Genomic DNA, 22110 nt, shown 5'->3' with positions numbered 1-22110 from the left:
TTTTACTATTTCACTTCATTACTGCTGGGTATGTGCTCCATGTGAGTGATGTAGGTGCTTAGGTAGGTGGGTTCCAACTTACGGCGAAAATTGTGTTACATCGCACCGTAGGAACAGATTTTCAACATAACCCACAAACATGTGGAGTTATCACTATATAACTAGACATATGCCCTATGAAACCCTCATGTTAAGCAACGAAAGCAATACAAACCTCATTTCCTTTAGTCCTTCTGCTTCTATCACCTGCAGAATCTGTTTTGGTGTCATCGGAGCATCCGAATAGTTCTCTAGTACCTGAAGAAATACAAATGCTCTGAATTCAGTATATTATTTCCATTACCAATCTATACCAGGGGCTACAGTTCTGCCATGAGGTATCACTGCTGATAATTTAGATATTTCCACAGTTAAAATTACTTCAGAAACCAAGCTGAAACATTCTAATTTTCAATTCTAAAACACATCTTCTTAGCATACATGTTATATGTAGGGCCTCAGCAACGTTGATTAGTGCTTAACTTGATAATGCTAATACGACTAAACCACAGAATAGGTAGTATACACAATAATTTTTAAGACAGAAGTGCATTCAGATTTTCTTTCCCAAGGAAGTTTGATTAGTACTCATATTTTTAAATGATGGTTTTTACCAGTGAGTTGTGAAATTCTGGTGTTAATCGCCACAGCAGATTTTGCCACTTGGCAACATGATGCTATGATTCCACATGGTTGATGCAAGCAAAACAATATAACAGAATGTCCCATTTATGTTAGCATCACCTAGAAGTCATAGCAGCCAGGACTGGTTTGGCTCAGTGGATAGAGCGTCGGCCTGCGGACTGAAAGGTCCCAGGTTCGATTCCGGTCAAGGGCATGTACCTTGCTTGCGGGCACATCCCCAGTAGGGGGTGTGCAAGAGGCAGCTGATCGATGATTCTCTCGCATCGATGTTTCTAACTCTCTATCCCTCTCTCTTCCTCTCTGTGAAAAATCAATAAAATATATTTAAAAAAATAATTAAAAAATAATTTAAAAAAAATAGAAGTCATAGCAGTAGTTTCTCATAAGCAACTGCAGCTCTTGAACTTTAGGAGGTTGAATTGTTTTAGAAATGTTGTCCTTCTCAGGGGAAAAAAGGCTATCAATATCTTTGTATTGTCTCCACCTGTGCAGGTGCTGAAGTTACTCCAAACCATAACAACATCTTGTAGTCATTCCACAATGGTAACAACTAAGTACTGCTCTGTCACAAAACATGAAGCAAGAAGCCTGACAGGACTGCTACTGAAGGTTCCCACTATTACAAGAACACGAGCCCTTAGCACAAAAGGAAGTCAAGATTTGGAGAAGTAGGTGCTCAGATAAACCTCTATTTACCATTATCCCATTCTTAGCTTCTTTCTTTTCAATTTTTACATTCTCCTTTGGTAACATTATCATCTCTCATAGTTACAACTATTACCTAAACTCTGATAACTCCCAAATCCTTTAGCACATATTTCTCCCCAAACTTCAGACTCAAATATTCAGTTCTGTACTAGGCATCCCCCCTTGATGGTCTAATTTATCTCCCCTCCTTCCAGTATTCCCCGCTTTGGTTGGCAGCCTAATTACCTAATTCAGAAATCTAGCGGTCATCCCTCACTCTCATCTGTCCCCCAGAGCCAGTTCTCAGAGCCAGTTTCATACCAGACCCAACAACAACTCCTTTGCTAATATCCCTGCAACCAGCCCTGCTTTCCTCAAATCCATTCCTGCTCTGCTGTCATTCTTCATTCAATAAATACATGAATACTTTGTACCAGGAACAATTATCAGAATTCATCAGTAAACAAGACCAAATCTCTACTCTTACCTATTACACTATAGCCTGAGGTCAACCCAACAATCACTTTCTGGCTTTAAAATCTTCAACAGCAACCTAGCTTCCTAGAATCCACTGGCTCATCAGAAAAACAAGCAGAACTGAAGTAAAATTCTAGACTTCTAAACGTGGGCAGTCACCTACCCAATCCGAGCCTAGGTTCCCTCAATTATGAAGGAATAGCAGTTTCTTCCTCTCAGAGTTGTTTTACACGTTAGAGATGATGTAAATGCCTACAGAGCCTGACACAAAGTAGGTGGTCGCTGGCCTGGCATAACAAGGCCTTCATAATCTGGTCTCTACCTGTCTCTCTACCTAATTGCCAAACATACTCCATAAACTTTATGTCCCAATAACTAAGTGTAGCTCCACCCAATTCCCACACTCTCCACCCTGCAAATTCTCTCATCCTCCCTCCTTCCCCCTCTCTTCAGGATTCAGTTTGGGAAGCACCTTCTTCCAGGAAGCCTTCTCTGATCTCTGCCAGGCAGAGTAAATTGTCTTTTCAGTGTCCCCATAGTTCCACAACACGGATAATTTATCTTCCAAAGCAGAGCACTTGAGAGGGAAAGGAGGAACTATTCATAATTATGCCTGGACAATAAGCAGGAGCCAGGATGTCTGTTTACCATTTACACATCTATAATGGCACTTATGCCTATAGAAAAATTATATTCATGTATCTAGACCAGTGGTCGGCAAACTCTACTCAACACAGCCAAATACCAACAGTACAACCATTGAAATTTCTTTTGAGAGCCAAATTTTTTAAACTTAAACTTCTTCTAACGCCACTTCTTCAAAATAGACTCGCCCAGGCCGTGGCATTTTGTGGAAGAGCACTCAAGGGGACAAAGAGCCACATGTGGCTCGCGAGCCACAGTTTGACGACCGCTGGTCTAGACTTGCCCCATCCCCAGAAGACCATAAGCCCCTTACGGGAAAACCTTATCCATCTTTGTATTCCAAGAACTTGAGTACCAAGTTAGGCAGTTTTGACTTAACCCCACAACAAACCCGAGGACAAACTACCAATGTTCACTGTCACAGATATATCTCTTTGATACTAATTAAGTGGGAGCTGAGATAGTGAATTTTTGTAGGATAACTTTTTTTTTAAGCATGAATCTGAAAAATTAATTACCAATCATTTAAACAACAATTAGGAAGAGCCTGAGAATCTAAGATAGAGGAAACAAAATCTCTAAAGGGAAGTTGCAGTAAAAGATACAAAGAATTCACTTTTCTTAAAACTATATATACCTCCAGCTTTTAGTATAAGATCAATTCAGCAGTGTTCTATTCCTAGTCTCTGTCTTTCTAGAGCACACTTTAAAGAAAGGGGGGAGGAGGGGATCTCTCTCCTACTTCAAAGGAGAAAAAAATGTTTGATGTAAGAATGGTCAGTCATGAATCAAAGTGAAAGATAAAGCCGTGCAATGAAGAGTTTCTCAAAGCCAGGGAGAATCCATTTAAGGGCATTCAATCTAAAGGGAAATCCCCTTGGCCATTTCTCCAAAACTGTTCCTAACAAGCAGGAGGATTCACACCCATCCAACCTCTAAAGTCTACCTCTTAAATCTAAAAAAGACAATACTACAAAATGTTTGAAAAAAATATCTACTTTTCAACAACACAATTAACATTTGCAAAAATCAATCTTCTGGGGCATACTGCATTCGTCTTTTCTTTCCTACCAAAATACTTTATCAAAGGGTTCCCAGGCCCTGCTGGTTTGGCTCAGTGGATAGAGAGTCTGCCTGCGGACTGGAGTCCCAGGTTCGATTCCTGTCAAGGGCTCATGCCAGTAGGGGGTGTGAAGGAGGCAGGCAATTAATGATTCTCTCTCATCATTGATGTTTCTCTCTCCCTCTCTCTCTGAAATCAATAAAAAATATATATTTTTTAAAAAAATAGGTTTTCCAGTATCTCTCTCACCATTTGAGCAAGGTCAGAAGCAATAAGAAATGTCCCCGAGCAAGTGCATCTGACTGCCATGGCAAGCACTTCAAATTCACCTGTCAAAGGGCAGTTAAATCTAATCTCCTACCCTCCCATTGAGCTTACTCTAGTCAAGCTTCTCTGTCCTATGCAAGCTCTCACAAACTCTCCAGCACTCAGTCACAGCAATTTTTTTAAATGAAAGGACCCTGAAAAGTTCCCCCTCACCCACCAAGAAAAATTCTAAACAAAAAACAACAAAAGAATGCAAAATTATGCACCATGTTGCCAAGTGTTGTCTTTCACATTTTCAGGTGCACCAAAAATATGTTCTATTCACATTACTATTTCTTAATGAAGAGACACAGAAGAGAAAGAACTTATTCAGAAAATCTGGCATAAATTTGAGCTAATGATAAAAGAGTAATAGCAACCTGGATACTGCCAAGTTCATATCACAGTAAATTCAAGAACCTGAAGAAGCTAAACAAAATAGTGGACCTCAAATTCCTAAAGTCTTTCAACTAGTGAGAGCCAAACCAACAAAGCTTTGAGACAAGTAGACTTTAGAATTCTGTCAGGACATAAATAACAGGACTTAAAGGTACTTTCACCTACCTCTAACAAGCAAAACTCTGGCAAGCAAATTTCCTTTTGGTGCCCAGAGCCATAAACACCTGTGTAACAGGAAATCAGAGGAGAATTTCAATAACATCCAAAACTCAACCTGGAGGAGAAACAGCACATCCTTTTGGCTCTCCGCTACTCTCCTTTAAGCCTAAATTTGTTCTCAGGTGAAGCAACAGTGGAGGAATCCTGAAAGCTAGCCCAAGCTTCCAGTTTTGAATGAATCAGAAAAAATTAGAAACTTCAAAAGCTTCAAATTGCATATGCCAAAACAAATGAACTGAAGCACAAAAACTTCAGCATACAATTGTTACTTCTGTTCCTTGGGCTACAAATGCCCAGGGAAGACCATCAGGAATGCCAGGGGAAATTCCGCTATAAACCAAATAGCTTTCATTCTTGCAAGTCAACAACTGAGTTTTACAGACTTCGAGCAAGAAAAAGGTGTGGCACAGATCTATAACAAACCCCAACACAGAGTCATCTTTTCTGCACAACACCTTAGAGGCCGGAACCACACTTCCCAATAAAATAAAAGATCAGAAGGTCGAGCTTCATTCACCATTAAGAGTGAATTATAGCAATTACATAAAAACTACAGGATGCCGAGAGACAAGACATGCCTATCTGCACTATAACCCTGCCCTGAGACAGTTCTGAAGAACTGACATCTCTGAGAAACAGAACCCAGTACTACTGTCATCAGCAACATCTTATGTGGGTGCAAAATCAAAAAGAAGACATTACATGTACAAGGCCTCTGACACTTTGAAAACAAAAAAATCCACATCCCCCACGACTACCACCAGGCAGCTTCAAACACTCCAATTACTCTCTCCCTTGCTAAGTCCCCTGCGAGCAGTATCTTCAAACAGAACACTTGGTCTTTGTCCAACACTTCATGTATACATGCACCAGGACACTGAGGAGTAAAGAACACGCACAGATACATTTCTTTGCCACAATGTAGTCCATTCTCTGCCCACCTCCTGTCTGATTTATGAAGTAAAGCACTCTGGTCAGCGTTTCTCAAAGTGTGGTCCCTGGGCCACCAGTATTAGAATCAACCTGGGCAGCTGGTCAAAACGAAGCTCTTCCAGGCAGCCCTCCAGAATCTCAGATTCAGGTCGTGGGCAGGCCCTTAGGACGAGCAAGCCTAACCACCTCCCCAGGTGCCCCCCACGCAGAAGTGTGAGGACTGCTGCTCGGGGTTCAAGCTGGGAGTAAGCAAGCCCTTGCTTCCCACATCCACACACCTGGTTTGGATTGGGAAAAGCTCAAAATGCCACTCGCGTCCTTGGACCTGGGGGCGCTTCCTCAGCCTCGGAGTCCAACGCACCCCCCCACAGCCCACCAGGAAGCGAGGGAGGAGCTTCCGAACCTTCCCGGAAACCCAACTCCCCCCGAGCACAGCAAACAAGCTTCCCCAGACCCCCAGACGCTGCCAAGCCGTGGGGGAGGGGAGCCCGGGCTCCGGCGCCCGGAGGGGGAGGAGCCGGGCCGCCGGCCGGCAGGCTCGCCCCTCCGCAGGAATTTAGAGGTGGGGGGTTCGGGCAGAAAAAAGGCGCCATATCCAGCCCGGTGGGGGACCTTTCCCCACCCAACGCCCGGGAGGGGAGTCGGTTTCCTACGGGGAGAGGGACCCCGCCCCTCCCCCTCCCGGTGGGGACTGCGCGGCGAGCCCACCCCCACGCCCCCCACGGAGCCCCCTCGGCGGCCCGCCTTACCAGGCGCGCGGCCTCGGCCCACGTGCGCTCCTTCTTCCTCTTCTGTTTGTCCTTCATCCTCCTCCTCCCCGGCGGCGGCGGCGAGGGCTCCACGCGGGACCTCCGAGCGGGGCGAGCTGGGGCGGCGACGGTGCGGGGCTGTGGAGGCGGCGGCGGCGGCGGCGGCGCGAGAGAACTCGGGTGCGGCCGGGGGTGGGGGGGCGGGCGTGTGGGGACCGGCTGGCGCGAGGGCGGCGGTGGGGGAGGGGCGGCGGCGGCGGCGGCTCCACGCGCCCGCGCTGCGTCAGGCGCCCACGGCGGCGGCGGCTGCCCCACGATCGCTAAGGAATGCGGCGGCTCTGCATAACCACGGGGTCAGAGGTCACGGCTCCGGCCCCTGCTTTCCCGCTCTGTTGAGGTGCCGAGATCGGACTGGAGGTGGGGCAGGAAGGCGAGACGCGGCTTTTCTCTCGGCGCCCGGTTGTGTGAGTGCGTGCCGTGGGTGTGTGTGAGTGTGTGTGCAGAGTGAGGAGGGGGAGTGTGGGGTTTTTTTTTTTTTTTTGAACAAAAACAAACCGAAAGGGCTGCTGGGAATCGTAGTCCCAACTGCCTTTTTGGCCTCCCCCACTCCGGAAGAATATGGCTGCATGAAACGCTTGGACCACACTTCCCGGCGTGCCCCGCGGCTCGCCTTTCGGCCCTCCTCTCCCTTCCTCTGCCGCTCTCAGACCTCCGTAGGCTGGAGAGACTGCAGATGTTCGGGGAAGGGACAGGGCGGAGTCTCGCGAGGTGCTGGAACTGGCCTGGGGCCTGAGGCATTGTGGGAAGCGATGCTGGAAAGAGGCGGTGGCTGGGCTCCACCAGCCGCGTTTAACCCTTTCGATCCTCCTCGCCGCCGGGCGGGTTAGGGTGGAGATGGAAAATTGATAGCTCCACTCCCAGCACCCACTTTGTGTCTCTACCCGCCCAAGCAGTTCTCACTGACACTTCCCTTAGGTGACAAGAGGCAGGACTTTCCCTTTTGGTCCTCCCCTGAATGACTCATTGCTGCATAATAATGAGACAAAAACACTCATAGCAGTAAAACGGTTATTCCACAACTGATAGACCTAGACAGTTCCCCATTTCTTCCTGTGCCTTCATGTCTTGTTATGTTTGCAGAAATTGTATTTGCAGAGGTTGCATTTTGCAGCCTAGAGCGTTGGTGAATTCAGTAATATGGTGACAGGTAGGGGAGGGGGCCCGTACTGCACAGAATGCACCCTAGGCCTTTTTCGAGGCGGTACTCTGGAGAGAACAGGGTCCTGGAGTTAAACCGACCTAACCTGGGTCCTGGCTGAGCCACTCCCTGGCAATCAGCCTAAATGCAGGGGCCTCAACATGGGCCTCAATTTTCTAATCTACATTAGTCTAGGACCTGATAGCATGATTGGGTTAAAATTAACATAAAACAACTGGCAGATTGGGAGAGGGTGTGAAGAGGGGCCTTGATATTAGGTCTATATAATTTGGCTCCTGGCATAGAGCAAGTGTTTGATATTGATACTGCCTGAGGGACAATGGGCAATGGTATTTCACCTCTTTGAGCCTTGGTTGCAGAGCATAAAATGAAATGAGGTAGCCAACACACAGGTCTTCTGTTCCCATTTGTTGAATCAATGTCCAGAAGCATGCCTAGATTCAGTCCTAAACTGGATTAATGGTCCGCTCTTAAGTAATAGGGAGGCAGGGTCAATGGCCACATTTTAAAGGTTTCCCTGGATGAGGAAACACACCCTCCACTCCCTGGTGTTAGAACAGGAGAGAGCCAGCGCTGAAAGAAGACTGATAACTGTGCTGCCCAACACCACAGAATCCAGTGCTCCTGCTTTTTATGTTTGTCACACAGGCTTCCATGTCCAGTACAATCCTGCAAAGTGAATGGACAGTAGGGAGGTGAAATGAGGCATATTTTTTAGTCTCTCCCCATCTAAGTTTACCCCCATGATGGGGAAAAGAAAGAACAAGCCTATCCACCACAAAAAAAAAAAAAAAAAAATTGTTGGCCTGATTTTTTACAAAGGGCTGTTTTGTTTTTGTTTTTAATTTAAAGCTGACACAGTAACCCAATTTGACAAGTCATTTGGCTTGTTCAAACATTTTCTTGAGTAGCTTCATTTCTCCCCTGCCCCTGACTTCCAAGTAGTAGCAAGAAGATTCATTCTAAAGTGTACATGTTTAGTGCAAGCACTGTGTGTGGTAGAATAATGTCCTCCCCCACTTAAAACTATACCTTAGTCTCTGGAACCTGTAAATATTAACATTCCATGGCAAAAGGGATTTGGCAGATGAGATTAAGGACCTTAAAAATAGGGTGATGACCCTGGGCTATCTGGGAGGGCCAACTGTTATCAGACGGATCCTTAAAAGCAGAAAAGGCAGGCAGAGAACAATCAGATTCCAAGCTTAAGAGGAACTCAACTTTACCTCCAAGATACAGGGCCTTAAAACAAGCCACTGTTCCTTTGAAGGGAGCCATGAGCCTGGGAATGTAGGCAGCCTCAGAAGTTGATAACCTCTGCCAACAAGTAATAGAACCTCCGTCCTACAACCCCTTGAAAGTGAATTTTGATAACCTGAATGAGCAGGAAGCAGGTTCTCCCCTACCCAAGAGTCTGCAGAAAGGAATACATCCTGTCAACACTTGATTTTAGCCTTTTTCAGGTTCAAAGCAGAGAGCAACCCTCCGGTCAACTTCTGGCCTACAGAAAGTGTGAGATGTAAATGGTGTTGTTTTGAGAGGGTTTGAGCATCGTCCAGATATGCTTAGGTTGTGGGTTCAATCTTCAGTTACGGCACATACAAGAAGCAACCAATGAATGCATAAATAAGAGGAACAACAAATTGATATTTCTCTATGTCCTCCTTCCTCTCTCTAAAAATCAATAAAATTATTATTTTTAAATAAATTGATATTGCCGAAACCGGTTTGGCTCAATGGATAGAGCGTCGGCTTGGGGACTGAAAAGTCCCGGGTTCGATTCCGGTCAAGGGCATGTACCTTGGTTGCGGGCATATCCCCAGTAGGGGGTGTGCAAGAGGCAGCTGATCGATGACTCTCTCATCGATGTTTCTAACTCTCTATCTCTCTCCCTTCCTCTCTGTACAAAATCAATAAAATATATTTAAAAAATAAATAAATAAATAAATAAATAAATAAATTGATATTGTTTTAAGCCACTCTATCTGTGGTAACTTAAAGTAGCAAAAGAAAGATAATACAGGCACAATGAAAAATGCCTTTACTTAATTTTCAGCCAATACTATCTCATTCTCACTGTTGGGTCATGCCATGGGAAAATCCAAATGTGAATATTTAAAGGTCTCTGCCCTTGCAGAATCATACAGAAACTAATTACAACATCATAGTTAGGAGTAAAAAGAGCACATGAGTTCGAAAATTGACTTTCATCATTAAACCTTAAGTAGCTGTGATTTTTTTTTTAAGCTAATAAGACTCATGAGTCTCTTGATAGAAGCACCAAAAAACAAACCTATACATTTTTTGGTGTCTATTTTTATCACGGTGCTTTTATTACAAAGTATTTTTGAAGTCAACAAAGGTGTGACAGGGCAGTGTAAGATAAACAGGACTGATAATCAACCCTGTCCTGTTTGAGATGAGTCACTTTTCAAACTGCACAGCTCTGAGCAAAGCACGCATTCAGAAATCTGAATAACAAGTACATCACCAGCAGTCACCAAAGAATTCCCCAGAAGACACACAGACATCCTGAGCCTCACTGTGAGATAATGTATTGTCACTGGCTTTGAACTAGAGCAGGTCTGGGTTTGCACCTTGCAGTCATTCTCCAGCTGTGTGGCCTTGGCCAAGTTATGAAACCTCTCATTGACTCGGTGCCATCATTTGGACAGCAGGATTCATATTAAACTCAAAGGATACAATTGGGATTAAGTGGAATCTTTGTAAAGCATTTTGTACACAGTAGACACAGTAAATGCTTCAGTGAATCAAACCCTGGAACCATTTGCCACCCTAACAAATGTTCTCTTTCAATAACTGCATCTTCAAATGAAGTTGAAGTTCAGAGAAGTCAGCTTATCTCCCCTAGGTCCAAGATGATTAAATGAGATCACATTTACTAAATTTCCAGCATAGTAGATGATCAATAAATGTATGTCACTTCTGGCCCCTCATTTCATTTCTGTGTATGATCCTTAGTTTAGTGTCTGTCTCTTGCTAGCATTTTTTTCTTTAAAAAAAAAAAAAAAAATATATATATATATATATATATATATATATATATATATATATATATATATATATTTTTTTTTTTTTCACAGAGAGGAAGGGAGAGGGACAGATAGTTAGAAACATCGATGAGAGAGAAACATCCATCAGCTGCCTCCTGCACACCCCCTACTGGGGATGTGCCTGCAACCCATGTATATGCCCTTGACCGGAATCGAACCCAGGACCCCTCAGTCCACAAGCCGATGCTCTGTCCACTGAGCCAAACCGGTTTCGGCTCTTGCTACCCTGTTTCCCCGAAAATAAGACAGTGTCTTATATTAATTTTTTCTCCCATAGTTGCGTTAGGTCTTATTTTCAGGGGATGTCTTGTCTTTCCATGCGCTAGGTCTTATTTTCGGAGGATGTCTTATTTTCGGGGAAACCCGGTAGCATTTTCATGCGTTCATTATTATACCCCCAACATCTGGCACAGTCTTGGCACAAGATGGGTACTCAGTTGTTGAATGAATGACCTTAGTCAATAATTACTTTATTGGACAAAAATCCCTGAGGACTAATTTCCCATTAAATTAGCCCTAAAACAGTATTTAGAACCAGGCAGAACTGGAAAAGACTGAGGTAGGACTTCAACCAAACATCCATGCAAGTTGCAAAGGTACCCAGGAATAGAGACTTCATGACCTCACTGTTGTCTTTAGGCACAGTATTGCTCATGATAGCCAGCCCTAACTCGGCTTACCTGCCATTCATCATTTAAGTCCACTCCTGTTTTTCATTCTCCTATGAGGCTGAAAAATGTGTTTAAATTCCATTTTACTCCTCCAAAATATTAATAATGGTTATTTCTGGGCTGTAAGACTATGATTGATTTTTTTTCTTTTTTTTCCTACAAAGTATTACATTTTTTAATTTTAAAAATTCTCTTTTTCCTTAACCCACAAAACGGCATTTAGATTAAGGTGGTAGATGTTTTTTGCTTCTTTACACTTGTTTTTATTTTCCAACTCACATAATGAAAAAAAAATAAAAATTTTAATGCTCACAGGTGTGAGGACATTTTGTTGTTGTTAATCCTCAGTGGAGAATATTTTTCCATTGATTTTTAGAGAGAGTGGAGGGGGAGATTTAGAGAAAAACATCAATGTGAGAGAGATCGATTGGTTGGCACCTACATCACGATTGATCCTGTAACCCAGGTACGTACCCTGGACAGAATCAAACCAGGACCCTGACCTAGCTGCTTTGGCTCAGTGAATAGAGCAACAGCCTGCAGACTGAAGGGTCCCAGTTTGATTACTGGTTCAGGCACATGTCCGGGTTGTGGGCTCCATCCCCAGTAGGGGGTGAGCAGCAGGCAGCTGATTAATGATTCTCATCATTGATGTTTCTCTCTCTCCCTTTCTCTTCCTCTCTGAAATCAATAAAAATATATTTTAAAAAACAACAACACAGGACCCTATCCACTGAGCCAAACTGGCTAGGGCAGAAAATTTTAAGTAATAAATTATTTTCATTTTACTTTTAAAAATTTGTGGGAACCCCTCCCCCCCAAAGTGGCCTCAAAGGAGCTCATTTTTGCCAAAAATTGTGGAAAATTACAGCACCCACATCATTCTTTCAAATGTTTTTGAGTGGCGATTTCAGGACTTTACTAAGGAGCTTATCCCACTTTTTAATCCCTCTTAATGCCAGAGACGTACAGATGTACTCATATCTACCATAAATCTTACTGACTCAACTTAAGCCATTTTCTCTATTCTTTCTCTGTGAAGGAAAGAAATTATAGTGCATTTTAACAACGAAATTCTAAAAAGTGGTGGTGCTAAAAGTAATCAGATTATTAGGTGGGCTTTTTCTTCATGTTTTATGAAGGTATTAACTTATAGCCTGCCCCAAATGGCTTTTCTTCCTTCTCTTCTAATTATTAATGTCTGAATTTGAAGTTAAGGGCTTTCACAGGCCCTAAACCTTGACTGTGGCAACCACCAAGTGAGGCGAGTGAGAACACTTGGCAGGGCCAGTAAAGCAAAGGAACTTGCCCAAGATCACACAAATTGTTGCCAGAGTCAAGATTCAAACCCAAAACTCATTCCAGATTCCTTCTAAGGCACTGTGGGAGCCAGCCTCCAAAACAGGCCCTGGCATTCACATCCTTCTAGCCCGCTCCCACTGTAAATAGGGCTAACCTGGAACTGATTGATATTGTGGAAATGGCCATGTGTGGCTTCTGGGGCTGTCATCAACGGCATTGCAGCGTCTGCCTTGTTCTATGGATTCCACTCTCTGGGAAAGCCAGCCACCATGGCAGGAGGACTCTCAAGAAGTCCCATGGATAGGTCCACAGGGCACTGGATTTAATCACTCCATCTTACTGCTGAGCTAACTTTGAAGAAGAGCAATGAGTTGGGACTTGTTCTAGGTATTAAAATGCATTAGGTAGTGCAATTTTGACAAAGGAGCAACAGACATATTCAACCTAACAGAGTACAGAAATAGGGCCATGCATATAAGGAATTGTAGTATATAAAGTTAACGTTTCAAACTGGTGGAGGAAAGATGAAAGTTAATAAACAGGACTACTGGGTAGCCATTTTGGAGAAGAATTAAGTTGGCACTTACCTCCCTCCTTAAATCTAAATTCCACCTAGATTAAAGATTTATATGTGACAAAAGAAACAAAAATATTGGAAGGGGAAAAAGTGAATATTTTTGTAATCTTGGAACTGGAAGTCTTTCTAAACATGTTATAACAGTTTTTAAAAATCTAAGAAGTTGACTAAGAGTTAAGATTCCTAATAAGCAAGAGTTCTTAAAAGTCATTAGGAAACACCTCCATAGGAAGATGGCCAAATAATAATGACCTAAACTGGCGATTAACAAAAGAAAAAACACGAATGGGAAGACTTTAAAAGACTTTCAACCTCGTGAGTAATCCTGGAACTACAGATAAAAACGAAATTGAGATGTCATTTTTCAATAGATCAGGCTGGCAGACGTTTAAAAGATCAGCAAAACCCAGTGTTAGCAAAGATGTAAGAAAACAGGCACAATTTATGCACTGTTGGTGGGAATGAAAACTCAGTCATTTTGAGAAGCAGTTTAGTAAAATGTAACAAAATTATGGGAAAACCCTCTAATAGTTCTTTAAATGTATTATTTCAATGTTCTACCATCAGAATATTTATTCACTGTTTTCCGATTTAGAAATATTGATAGCACTTAACTGAACATCTATAATACAGCCTAGAAACTTCATTATCACATTTATTCCCTTCCTCAACCCTACAAGGAAAGTATTTTCATCAATTCATTTTATAGGAAAGGAGATGATCCAAGGCTCAGAAAGGTTAAGCAACTTGCGCTGGGTGTATTTGTACACAGGTCTGGCTGACATAAACAGCTCTTTCCATACGCTGCACTGTTACTAAAATATTGTAATTAATACTTAACATGTCTTTTATTGAGTCCCTATTAAGTGCCAGATACTTGATGGATGTTTCTTTTAATCCTTTGAGCAACCCTGAAGGCAGCAGGGTCAGTATTAACCCTCCTACCAAGTTGCAATAGCTTGATGCGGATAAGAATGCCAGCCTAGGTTTGTCTCACTCCAAAACTCCCTCCTCCATTTTTGCCACAATTCCTACTAATCTAGTGGCATTTGCCCTGAGGTCTTTGCTTGTCAACATGTCTTCAGATCTCCTTCTTGCAGCTCTCTGGGTTTGACTGTAGTGCTTAAATATAGATTATGCATTTGACCATAATGCAAATGTTTACTTTTACCGCATAGCATTTAAACAAGAATGTTGTGAAGTCTTCGTTTTTCTGCTAACTTGATCACCCAGCCCAGAATTCAGGGTCTCCTCGGGCAGAATAAAACCAGGCTCCTTCAGTCTGGCTCTCATCTGCCTGGGCTGGAAGTTCCCAGGGTGCCCCGGGGCTCCCTTCATTCAAGCTCCTGACCACACCCCTCCTGGGTTTTTCAGCTTAATAACCCCAGCACCCAGCAGAACACCTGGCCCCAAGTAGCCTTCAGTAAATACCATCTGAAGGGAGGAAAACGGAATGCTCTACCCTCAAAGACACATAGATTTCAACCAGGCAATGTGAAAGAGGCTTTGGAGGCTGAGTGAAACTTAACTGAGCAGAAATGAAGTAAGACTTTAATGAAGGCCACACGCTTATAGTCAGTCACCTAAAGACCTGCCTCTCTGCTGTGCTGTCCAGCTTTAAGAAGTGCTTTCACATAATAATCATAACTGCTATCATTTATGGCATGCTCACCACATGCCAGGCACCAGATGCTTTACATATATTTTTTTCTATCTGTATTTATTTATTATGGTCCTTATTATTATTTACTTTCTGTCTCTCTCCATCAGCTCCACACAAGTTCTAGGGGAGCAAAGCCTTTTTTTTTTTTTCCCCCTCTTATATTCAAAACAGTGCCTGGCAAACAGGTGCTCAACAGGTCATCGAATCTTCCAGGGCCCTATGAAGTAAGGTTGACTTTAGCCCCCCACTTTACAGATAAGTAACTTGAGGCTTAGAGGGAACAAGTGACTTTTGCAAAGGTACAGATCCAACAAGAGGATAACATTAAAAATAGATCTCTGATCTCTCTCTCTCTCTCTCTCTCTCTCTCTCTCTCTCTCTCTCTCTCTCTCTCTCTCTCTCTCTCTCTCTCCCATTATCCCTGCAACCACCTGGGCTCAGAGATGCCCATTCCCAGCCTTGAAGATGGGGGTCCCCACCTGCTTGCAGTCCTTAATCGACTAATATTGCAAACAGCACTGCAACAATGACCATTGACTGAGCACTTGCTGTAATACCGGGCACTGCTCTAAACTCCAAGCAACTTGGGAAGTATTTGCTATCGGCCCCTTTTGACCGTTGAGGATTCTGAGACCCCAGGGAGGTTAAGAAACATTTCATCACCAAAAACTAGTAAATGATGAGTTTGGAATTCCAGTGCCCACACTCTTCACCACCACTCACACTGCCTCAGTAAGACGCAAACAGAGTCCGCAGCACTTACTAAGGCCTATTAGACACACTTTCACGTTTTCATGTTCTCTCTTAAGCCTCACACTCACCCTGTGAAGTTACAGATGAGGAAACTGGATTCTAAGATCCTAAAAGAGGCAGATGTAGACCGAAGAGACAGAAAGTAGATGAGTGGTTGTCTAGGGCTTTGTGGTTGGGAGGAAATGGGGAATGGCTGCAAGTGGGTACTTTTTGGGGTGATGAAATGTTTTAAAATTGATGGTGGTGGCCCCAGCTGGGTGACTCGGTTGGTTGCAGCATCAGTCGTGCACCAAAAGGTCGCTGGTTGAGGCACATGCAGGAGTTTTGGGTTTGATCCCTAGTGAAGGGCGTGCAGGAGAAAGCCGATCGATGTTTCTCTCCCTCTCCTTTCTCTCTAAAAGATGAATAAAAACATATTAAAAATAAGAATAAATAAAAGAAACGAGGTCATGAAAAGGGGGGAGGAGAGCATGGTACATGGAAGAAAGTGGCAGAGGTGACATTTCCACAGGCTTCAGATAAAAAACCTGGGGGCTATGGTTGCCTCTTCTTGTCCTCTCACCACCGTCCAGTTATCAGCAATAAACATATCCTAAGGCATGTTACTTCTCTCATCTCCCATAGCTTGGTCCCAGCCACCACCTCTGGTCCAAACTACAGCCCCTCTTCTAAGCAGTCTCCTTGCCTGCCCCATTTGCTCTGTTCTCTACAAAGCAGTTAGAGGGATGGTGGGGGGAGGGGGTTGTTCGTTTGTTTTTTGTTAATCCTCACCAAGGATGTTTTTTCCATTGATTTTTAGAGAGATTGGGAGGAGGGAGGGGAAGGGAGTGAGAAACATCCATGTGGGAGAGACACATCAATTGGTTGCCTCCTGCACATGCCCCAACCGAATCTGCATCCCATCTGGGAATCTAACCTGGGACCCTTCCATGTGCAGGCAGACTCTCTAACCACTTGGCAACATGGGCCAGGGCTAGAGGGATCCTTTTAAAAACATTCCTATTGGATTTCCCTCGTTTGCTTAAAATCCTTCAACGGTCTAAAAATAAAATTCACTTATAATTCAGAGTTGGCCCCTGGCCACCTTTCCAACCGCACTGCCCACTAGCCACACTTGCCTCCTTATCCCCAATACACTCTAACCTCCAGACCTCTGCACTGTGGCTCCTTTTCCCTGGAATACTTTTCATTCAAGTCCCAGATACCCACATACTTGCTCCCTAATTTCACTCAGGACTCACTCTGCTCAAATATAACATCACCATTGCAAAGACGCCTTCCCTGACCTCCCAATCTCACCCAAGCCAGCTCCTCCCCCAGCTTGTCACTCTCTAACGTCTGACCGGCCTGTTTGCCTTCAGCTACTACACAGCCTTCTGTTATCCATCTATCTCCACCACTAGAATGTGACATCCCTAGGGACAGGGGCTCAATCTAGCTCTCCAGGACTAGAACAATGCCCAGGACACTGTAGATACTCAAATGAATCAGTCTGATGCCGAAACCCTGGCTCCTCTTGCTGCTCCTGGGATAATCTAGCAAAGAGGCTGATCATTGCGTTTAACATGCTCCTTACTGAACTCTGTGATCCTCTCTGCACCCCGTCAGTACCGTATCTGTGCTGATTACCTTTTGTACTTACTGGTGAATTGGGTAATTCCCTGCCAGACTGGGAGCTCTGCAAGGGCAGGGTTCTGAGCTGTAGGCCATGAGCCCTAGCACAGAGTCTGGAACGACAGCGTAAGTCTTTTGTTGACTGGACAAGGAAGATAAGTTTCAAAACCAATTATAGAAGTTTAATTTCTCTGTTCTTAAACGCAGCAAAAGGATCTCCTTCCAGACCATTACCCTGAGAAATCCCTTGGCCCCACTGTTAGGGAACTAGGATTTTGAATTCAAGTTCAAGTGCTTCTTGGAATTCCTTGGGTGGTGAGCTGTGCCAGGGAAAGCTCCTTGCAGAAAGGAATTTGCCAACTGAGCCCTGAAAACCTGTGTGAACAGCAGGCAAAATTAAAGCTGTACTTAGGGAAATTGCTTTCTCAAAGAGAATAATAGCATGGGAGGCTGGCATTAGAAGAAAATGCTAAATTGAGGCGTGCTTCACTCCCACAAGGGAAGAAAAAAGGCTTCCAGGCTCTCCTGTCTGCAGGATGTGCCATGGAGTCAAGACCTTTCCTAGCCCAGTTCTCCTTTCTCTATTCCCATCACCAGCAGGTCCTCATGTGTTCATTCGCATTCCCTTTGTCCGGCATGCTCTTCCCTCCTTCCCAAGTGGGGGAAACCCTACCCCTTCTTACAGACCACGACTCAAATGCTTTACGAAGCCTTTTCCCACCTCTCCTGGCACATCATCCCTTCCTCTGACAGGAAACACTGTGCTGAGCTGTGGGTTTCAGCACAGATCCAACCATCCAACTCGGGTGTCAGACTTGGAGAGGACACTAGGACAGTCTGGTGGGGGAGACCATAGCAAAGAAATACATAATTGCAAGCTGGGAAAAGGAATAAGAAGGAAATAAGGTAAGACAAGGCCACCATACAGAGGTGAAGGTGGAGAGAAACCAGAATGGATGGTTGGGGAAGGCTTTTTGAAAGAGGTGACATTTGACTGATACCTGATGGATGAGTCGGAGTTAGCCGAGCAAAGAGGGGGAGGAGCCTCCAGAAAAAAGATTATAACAAATGTGAAGGTGTCAGCGCATGAAAGCTGTTGGGTAACCCGCTGGAGAGTGGTGTGAGGAGAGGTAGTTCCTAAGCACCCTGCCCTCAGAAGGGCGGGAGCATGGTTCTCCTCTCCCTCCCCGGTGCAGAGCAAGACAGCTGGTGCACAACAGGCATTCCACAAGTACCCTGTGGCCTACACTGTCCCCAGAGATGCAGGTGATCTCTCGCTCGGCCCATTTCTCCCGCCCCAAAAGTAAGTCCCCAGTTGACTCACTTAACCGAAACACTCAGGGACGGTTAACCACAAGCCTGGTGACAGAAACAGAGGATGAAACAGGAGCAGCTGCGAGAGCTACAGTTATATCCGTGACGAATTCACTGGCAGGTGTGACCACAACATGGTCCTTGGAGACCATTCCGGGGGTAAACGTCAATTCGATGGCAACTCTAGTAATAAGAGGGCCCATCAAAATCACATGTCCCAAAACAAAACCATCAGCACCGAGTTCAAAATATAGTTTCCGAGGCTAACTGTTTTTATTCACAACATTTCTGGCAACCAAATGCATGGGTTTTCCTCTCTGCTCAACCACCAGTTCTCTGGCTCTCCAGACACCAACTGCATATCCCTCAGTTCTGGCTGAGTTAGCGCAGGTTAAGGGCTCAGACCCACAAGGCTGCCCCCACTTCAGATGCCAGTCGAAAGTCCCAGGTTGCCACTTTTACTTCTGACTATAAATTGGTTTGATAATTTAACCCTTTGCACTCCGAACCATTCTGGACATTGGCTACCAGCTACTCGACGCTACTTTGCGGCGGAAACGTGCGTTGAAATAACTCAATTCCCCGTAATCACTAATAAACTGCAATGTCCCCTGAGAGGGGACATCCGAGTGATATGCTAGAATTCCGATGTCCCCTGAGAGGGGACAGCGGAGTGCAAAGGGTTAATATTAAACCTCTCCTCAGGTTTGATAATTGTCAGAAAGGGGCTTTAGTAATATAAATATTACCCATTTATTATAAAGGACGCAACTCCCAGGAAGAGCCAAATGGAAGAAATGCATAGAAGGTGGGAGTGGGGGAAGGGGTAGTGGGGAGCCTCCATGCCCTCTTGGGACATGCCATCTGCCAGTGTGGGGCCAACCTGGGAGCTCTCCAAACCCGCAATGTTTCGGGGCTTTTTTTGGTGGTTCCATTACAGAGCCAGGACAAAATCATTGCTATTGGTGATTAACTCAATCTGCAGTTCCTCTCCCGTCCCTGGAGGTCAGGGGGTGGGACTGAAAGTTGCAAAACTCTAATCACATGATTAGTTCCTCTGGCAATCAGCCCCCATCCTGAAGCTATATAGGGGCTCAACTACAGTCACTTTATTAGCATAAACCCTGATGCAGTTGAAAGGGGCTTGTTAGAAATACCAAAAGATACTCCCATAACTCAGGAAATTCCAAGGGTTGTAGAAGTTCTTCAGGGGCAAAGACAAATATTTTTCTTACAGAATCATACAAGATTTGAGTAGGTTTTTTGTTTGTTTGTTGTTGTTTGTTTTTAACAATCCAAAAGATGGGAAGACAACTTGCTAAGTGGCAGGAATTTCCAAGTTGCTTAGCTTCCCTGCCTTGCACCACCAAATTAGCCCTTGGTCCAATGCTCACAATTCTTCAAATCATACTTTGAAACTCTTGCTTTTTGGCTAATGGATTTTGAACTATTCTTCACTAATAATTATTTAGGCTAAGCCAAGCTATGCTTTTTAACTCTTTTCAGAAAAGGGGGGTATATGCCGAAACCGGTTTGGCTCAGTGGTAGAGGACTGAAAGGTCCCAGGTTCGATTCCGGTCAAGGGCATGTACATTGGTTGCAGGCACATCCCCAGTAGGGGGTGTGCAAGAGGCAGCTGGTCGATGTTTCTCTCTCATGGACGTTTCTAGCTCTCTATCTCTCCCTTCCTCCTCTCTGTAAAATATCAATAAAATATATTGAAAGAAAGAAAGAAGGAAAGAAAGAAAGAAAGAAAGAAAGAAAGAAAGAAAGAAAGAAAGAGAAAGAAAGAAAGAAAAGGGGGGTATAGGAACATTACACATAGCTTGAGGGTATCTTATGAAGGAACACAATTAAGAATCTTTTGCCTAAGTCACATAGGCCACTATCCTCTCTGTGCTCTTTAAATACTATTATCTTGTTGGCATTTTTTAAAGTCCTATACTAGCCGAGACTGAAGGGTCCCGGGTTCGATTCCGGTCAAGGGCATGTACCTTGGTTGTGGGCATATCCCCAGTAGGGGGTGTGCAAGAGGCAGCTGGTCGATGACTCTCTCTCATCGATGTTTCTAGCTCTCTATCTCTCTCTCTTCCTCTCTGTACAAAATCAATAAAATATATATTTTATTGATTTTGGTTCTCCTCTCCCTCCCCGGTGCAGAGCAAGACAGCTGGTGCACAACAGGCATTCCATATATATATATATATATATATATATATATATATAGTCCTATATATATATATATATATATATATATATATATATATATATATATATAGTCCTATACTATAATCTTTTCTACAATAGTTCTCCTTGCTTCCCTCTAGTGAGTAAAAAAGGACTGCAGATACCTTCTTAAAAAAAAAAAAAAATGTTTTGACTTTTGAGAGAGAGAGAAGGGACCATCGATAAGAAACATTGATTGGCTGCCTCCTGCATGCCCCCTAATAGGGATCGAGTCCTCAACCAGGGCATGTGCCCTGACCAGGAATCAAACCAGTGATCACTTGGGACTGTGTTTAAGCAACTGAGCCACACCGGCCTGGGCTGCAGCTACCTTCTTAGTAAAATTCTACTACTCTGTTATATAAGGCCTTCACAAATGCTGTTCACTCTTTCACAATTCCTTTTCCTCATTTCTTGTCTAGCTAACTCCTTGTTCTCTAGATAAGTGGTCGCCAACCAGTGGTCCTCGGATCCCTGGTGGTCCGTGAGGTCTGAAAGGTTGGACCCCGCTGCTCTAGATCTCACTGTAAATGTCATTTCTTCAGAAGGCCCTTCTCTTATTTACCCACCAATCCAAATTAGGCTCCTGTTATTCTCATATAATATACTATACTATCACTTCATGGCATTTATCATAATTTGTAATTATACATGTGTGTGTTTGGTTAACACTTATCCTGTCTCTCCTTCCCCATTAAAGTACAAGCTCTGTGAGTTCAGAGACCATGTCAGTGTTGCCCACCTCTATTTATCCAATGCCCAGAATAGCATGGCGCACAGAAGGTATTCACCATATATTTGTTAATGGCCGAGTAGCTCAGTTGTTTAGAGTATGGTCCTGATATGCCAATGCTGCAGGTTCGATCCCTGATCAAGGGACATACAAGAAGCAACCAGTGAATGCATAAATAAGTGGAACAACAAATCAATGTTTTTCTTTCTCTGTCTGCCCATCACCCCCACCCCCAGAAATCATTTAAAAAACAAACAAACAAAAAGAAAACGCCAGCTTTTCTATAGAGGCCTAGGATTTTCTGAACATGATGTGCCCAGTACTAGCTTCTAGTACCTTAGGATACAAATTGTTCATAATATCTTCTGAACACAGGGCTCTGTCACTGCAGCAAGTACATTTTAAATGTCTGCTCTAGTCCACATACTATGTGCTTGTTGCTTTAAATCATTGCTAATCCTCACAAAGGTCCTACAAGGCAGGGATTATCACCCCATAATACAGACAAGAACCCCGAGATTCACAGAGATAAATTCAATTCCTCATAGTCATATGGTTAATAAGTAGACACAACCAGAATTCAGACCAAGACAGAGGCCAGGTTCTGTCTCTCTACTCAGTCTCTACATCTCAACCAGGAGACACAACCCCCAGGATATACTTCAGCAGGCTGAGAATATGAGAAGCCACAAGACCAACATATGGCCCATTTCTGGTATTTCTCCCCCCCCCCCCCCCCCCCCGCCCAATGGTTAATAACATAAAATATTATTGTGTAAAAAAAAAACCCGTATTTTAAAGT

General features: G+C 43.9%; 1 protein-coding gene across 1 annotated transcript in view; it reads right to left on the bottom strand.

Moving 5' to 3' along the window:
* The window catches only part of ASXL1 (ASXL transcriptional regulator 1), a 71665-nt gene extending 64980 nt beyond the window's left edge, over positions 1–6685 (bottom strand). The window contains exons 1-2 of the mRNA XM_084888545.1: positions 6163–6685; positions 215–297 (exon numbers count right to left, since the gene is read on the bottom strand). Of these exons, the coding sequence (XP_084744671.1) occupies positions 215–297; positions 6163–6219 (140 nt within the window). The 5' untranslated portion in view covers positions 6220–6685. The remainder of the gene's footprint in view (positions 1–214; positions 298–6162) is intronic.
* Between the last annotated feature and the right edge of the window lie 15425 nt (positions 6686–22110).

This window comes from Pipistrellus hanaki (assembly GCF_964339955.1).
Source record: "Pipistrellus hanaki genome assembly, chromosome: 6".
In the NCBI taxonomy this organism is placed as follows: Eukaryota; Metazoa; Chordata; class Mammalia; order Chiroptera; family Vespertilionidae; genus Pipistrellus; species Pipistrellus hanaki.
This window is presented reverse-complemented; position numbering and strand designations above follow the sequence as displayed.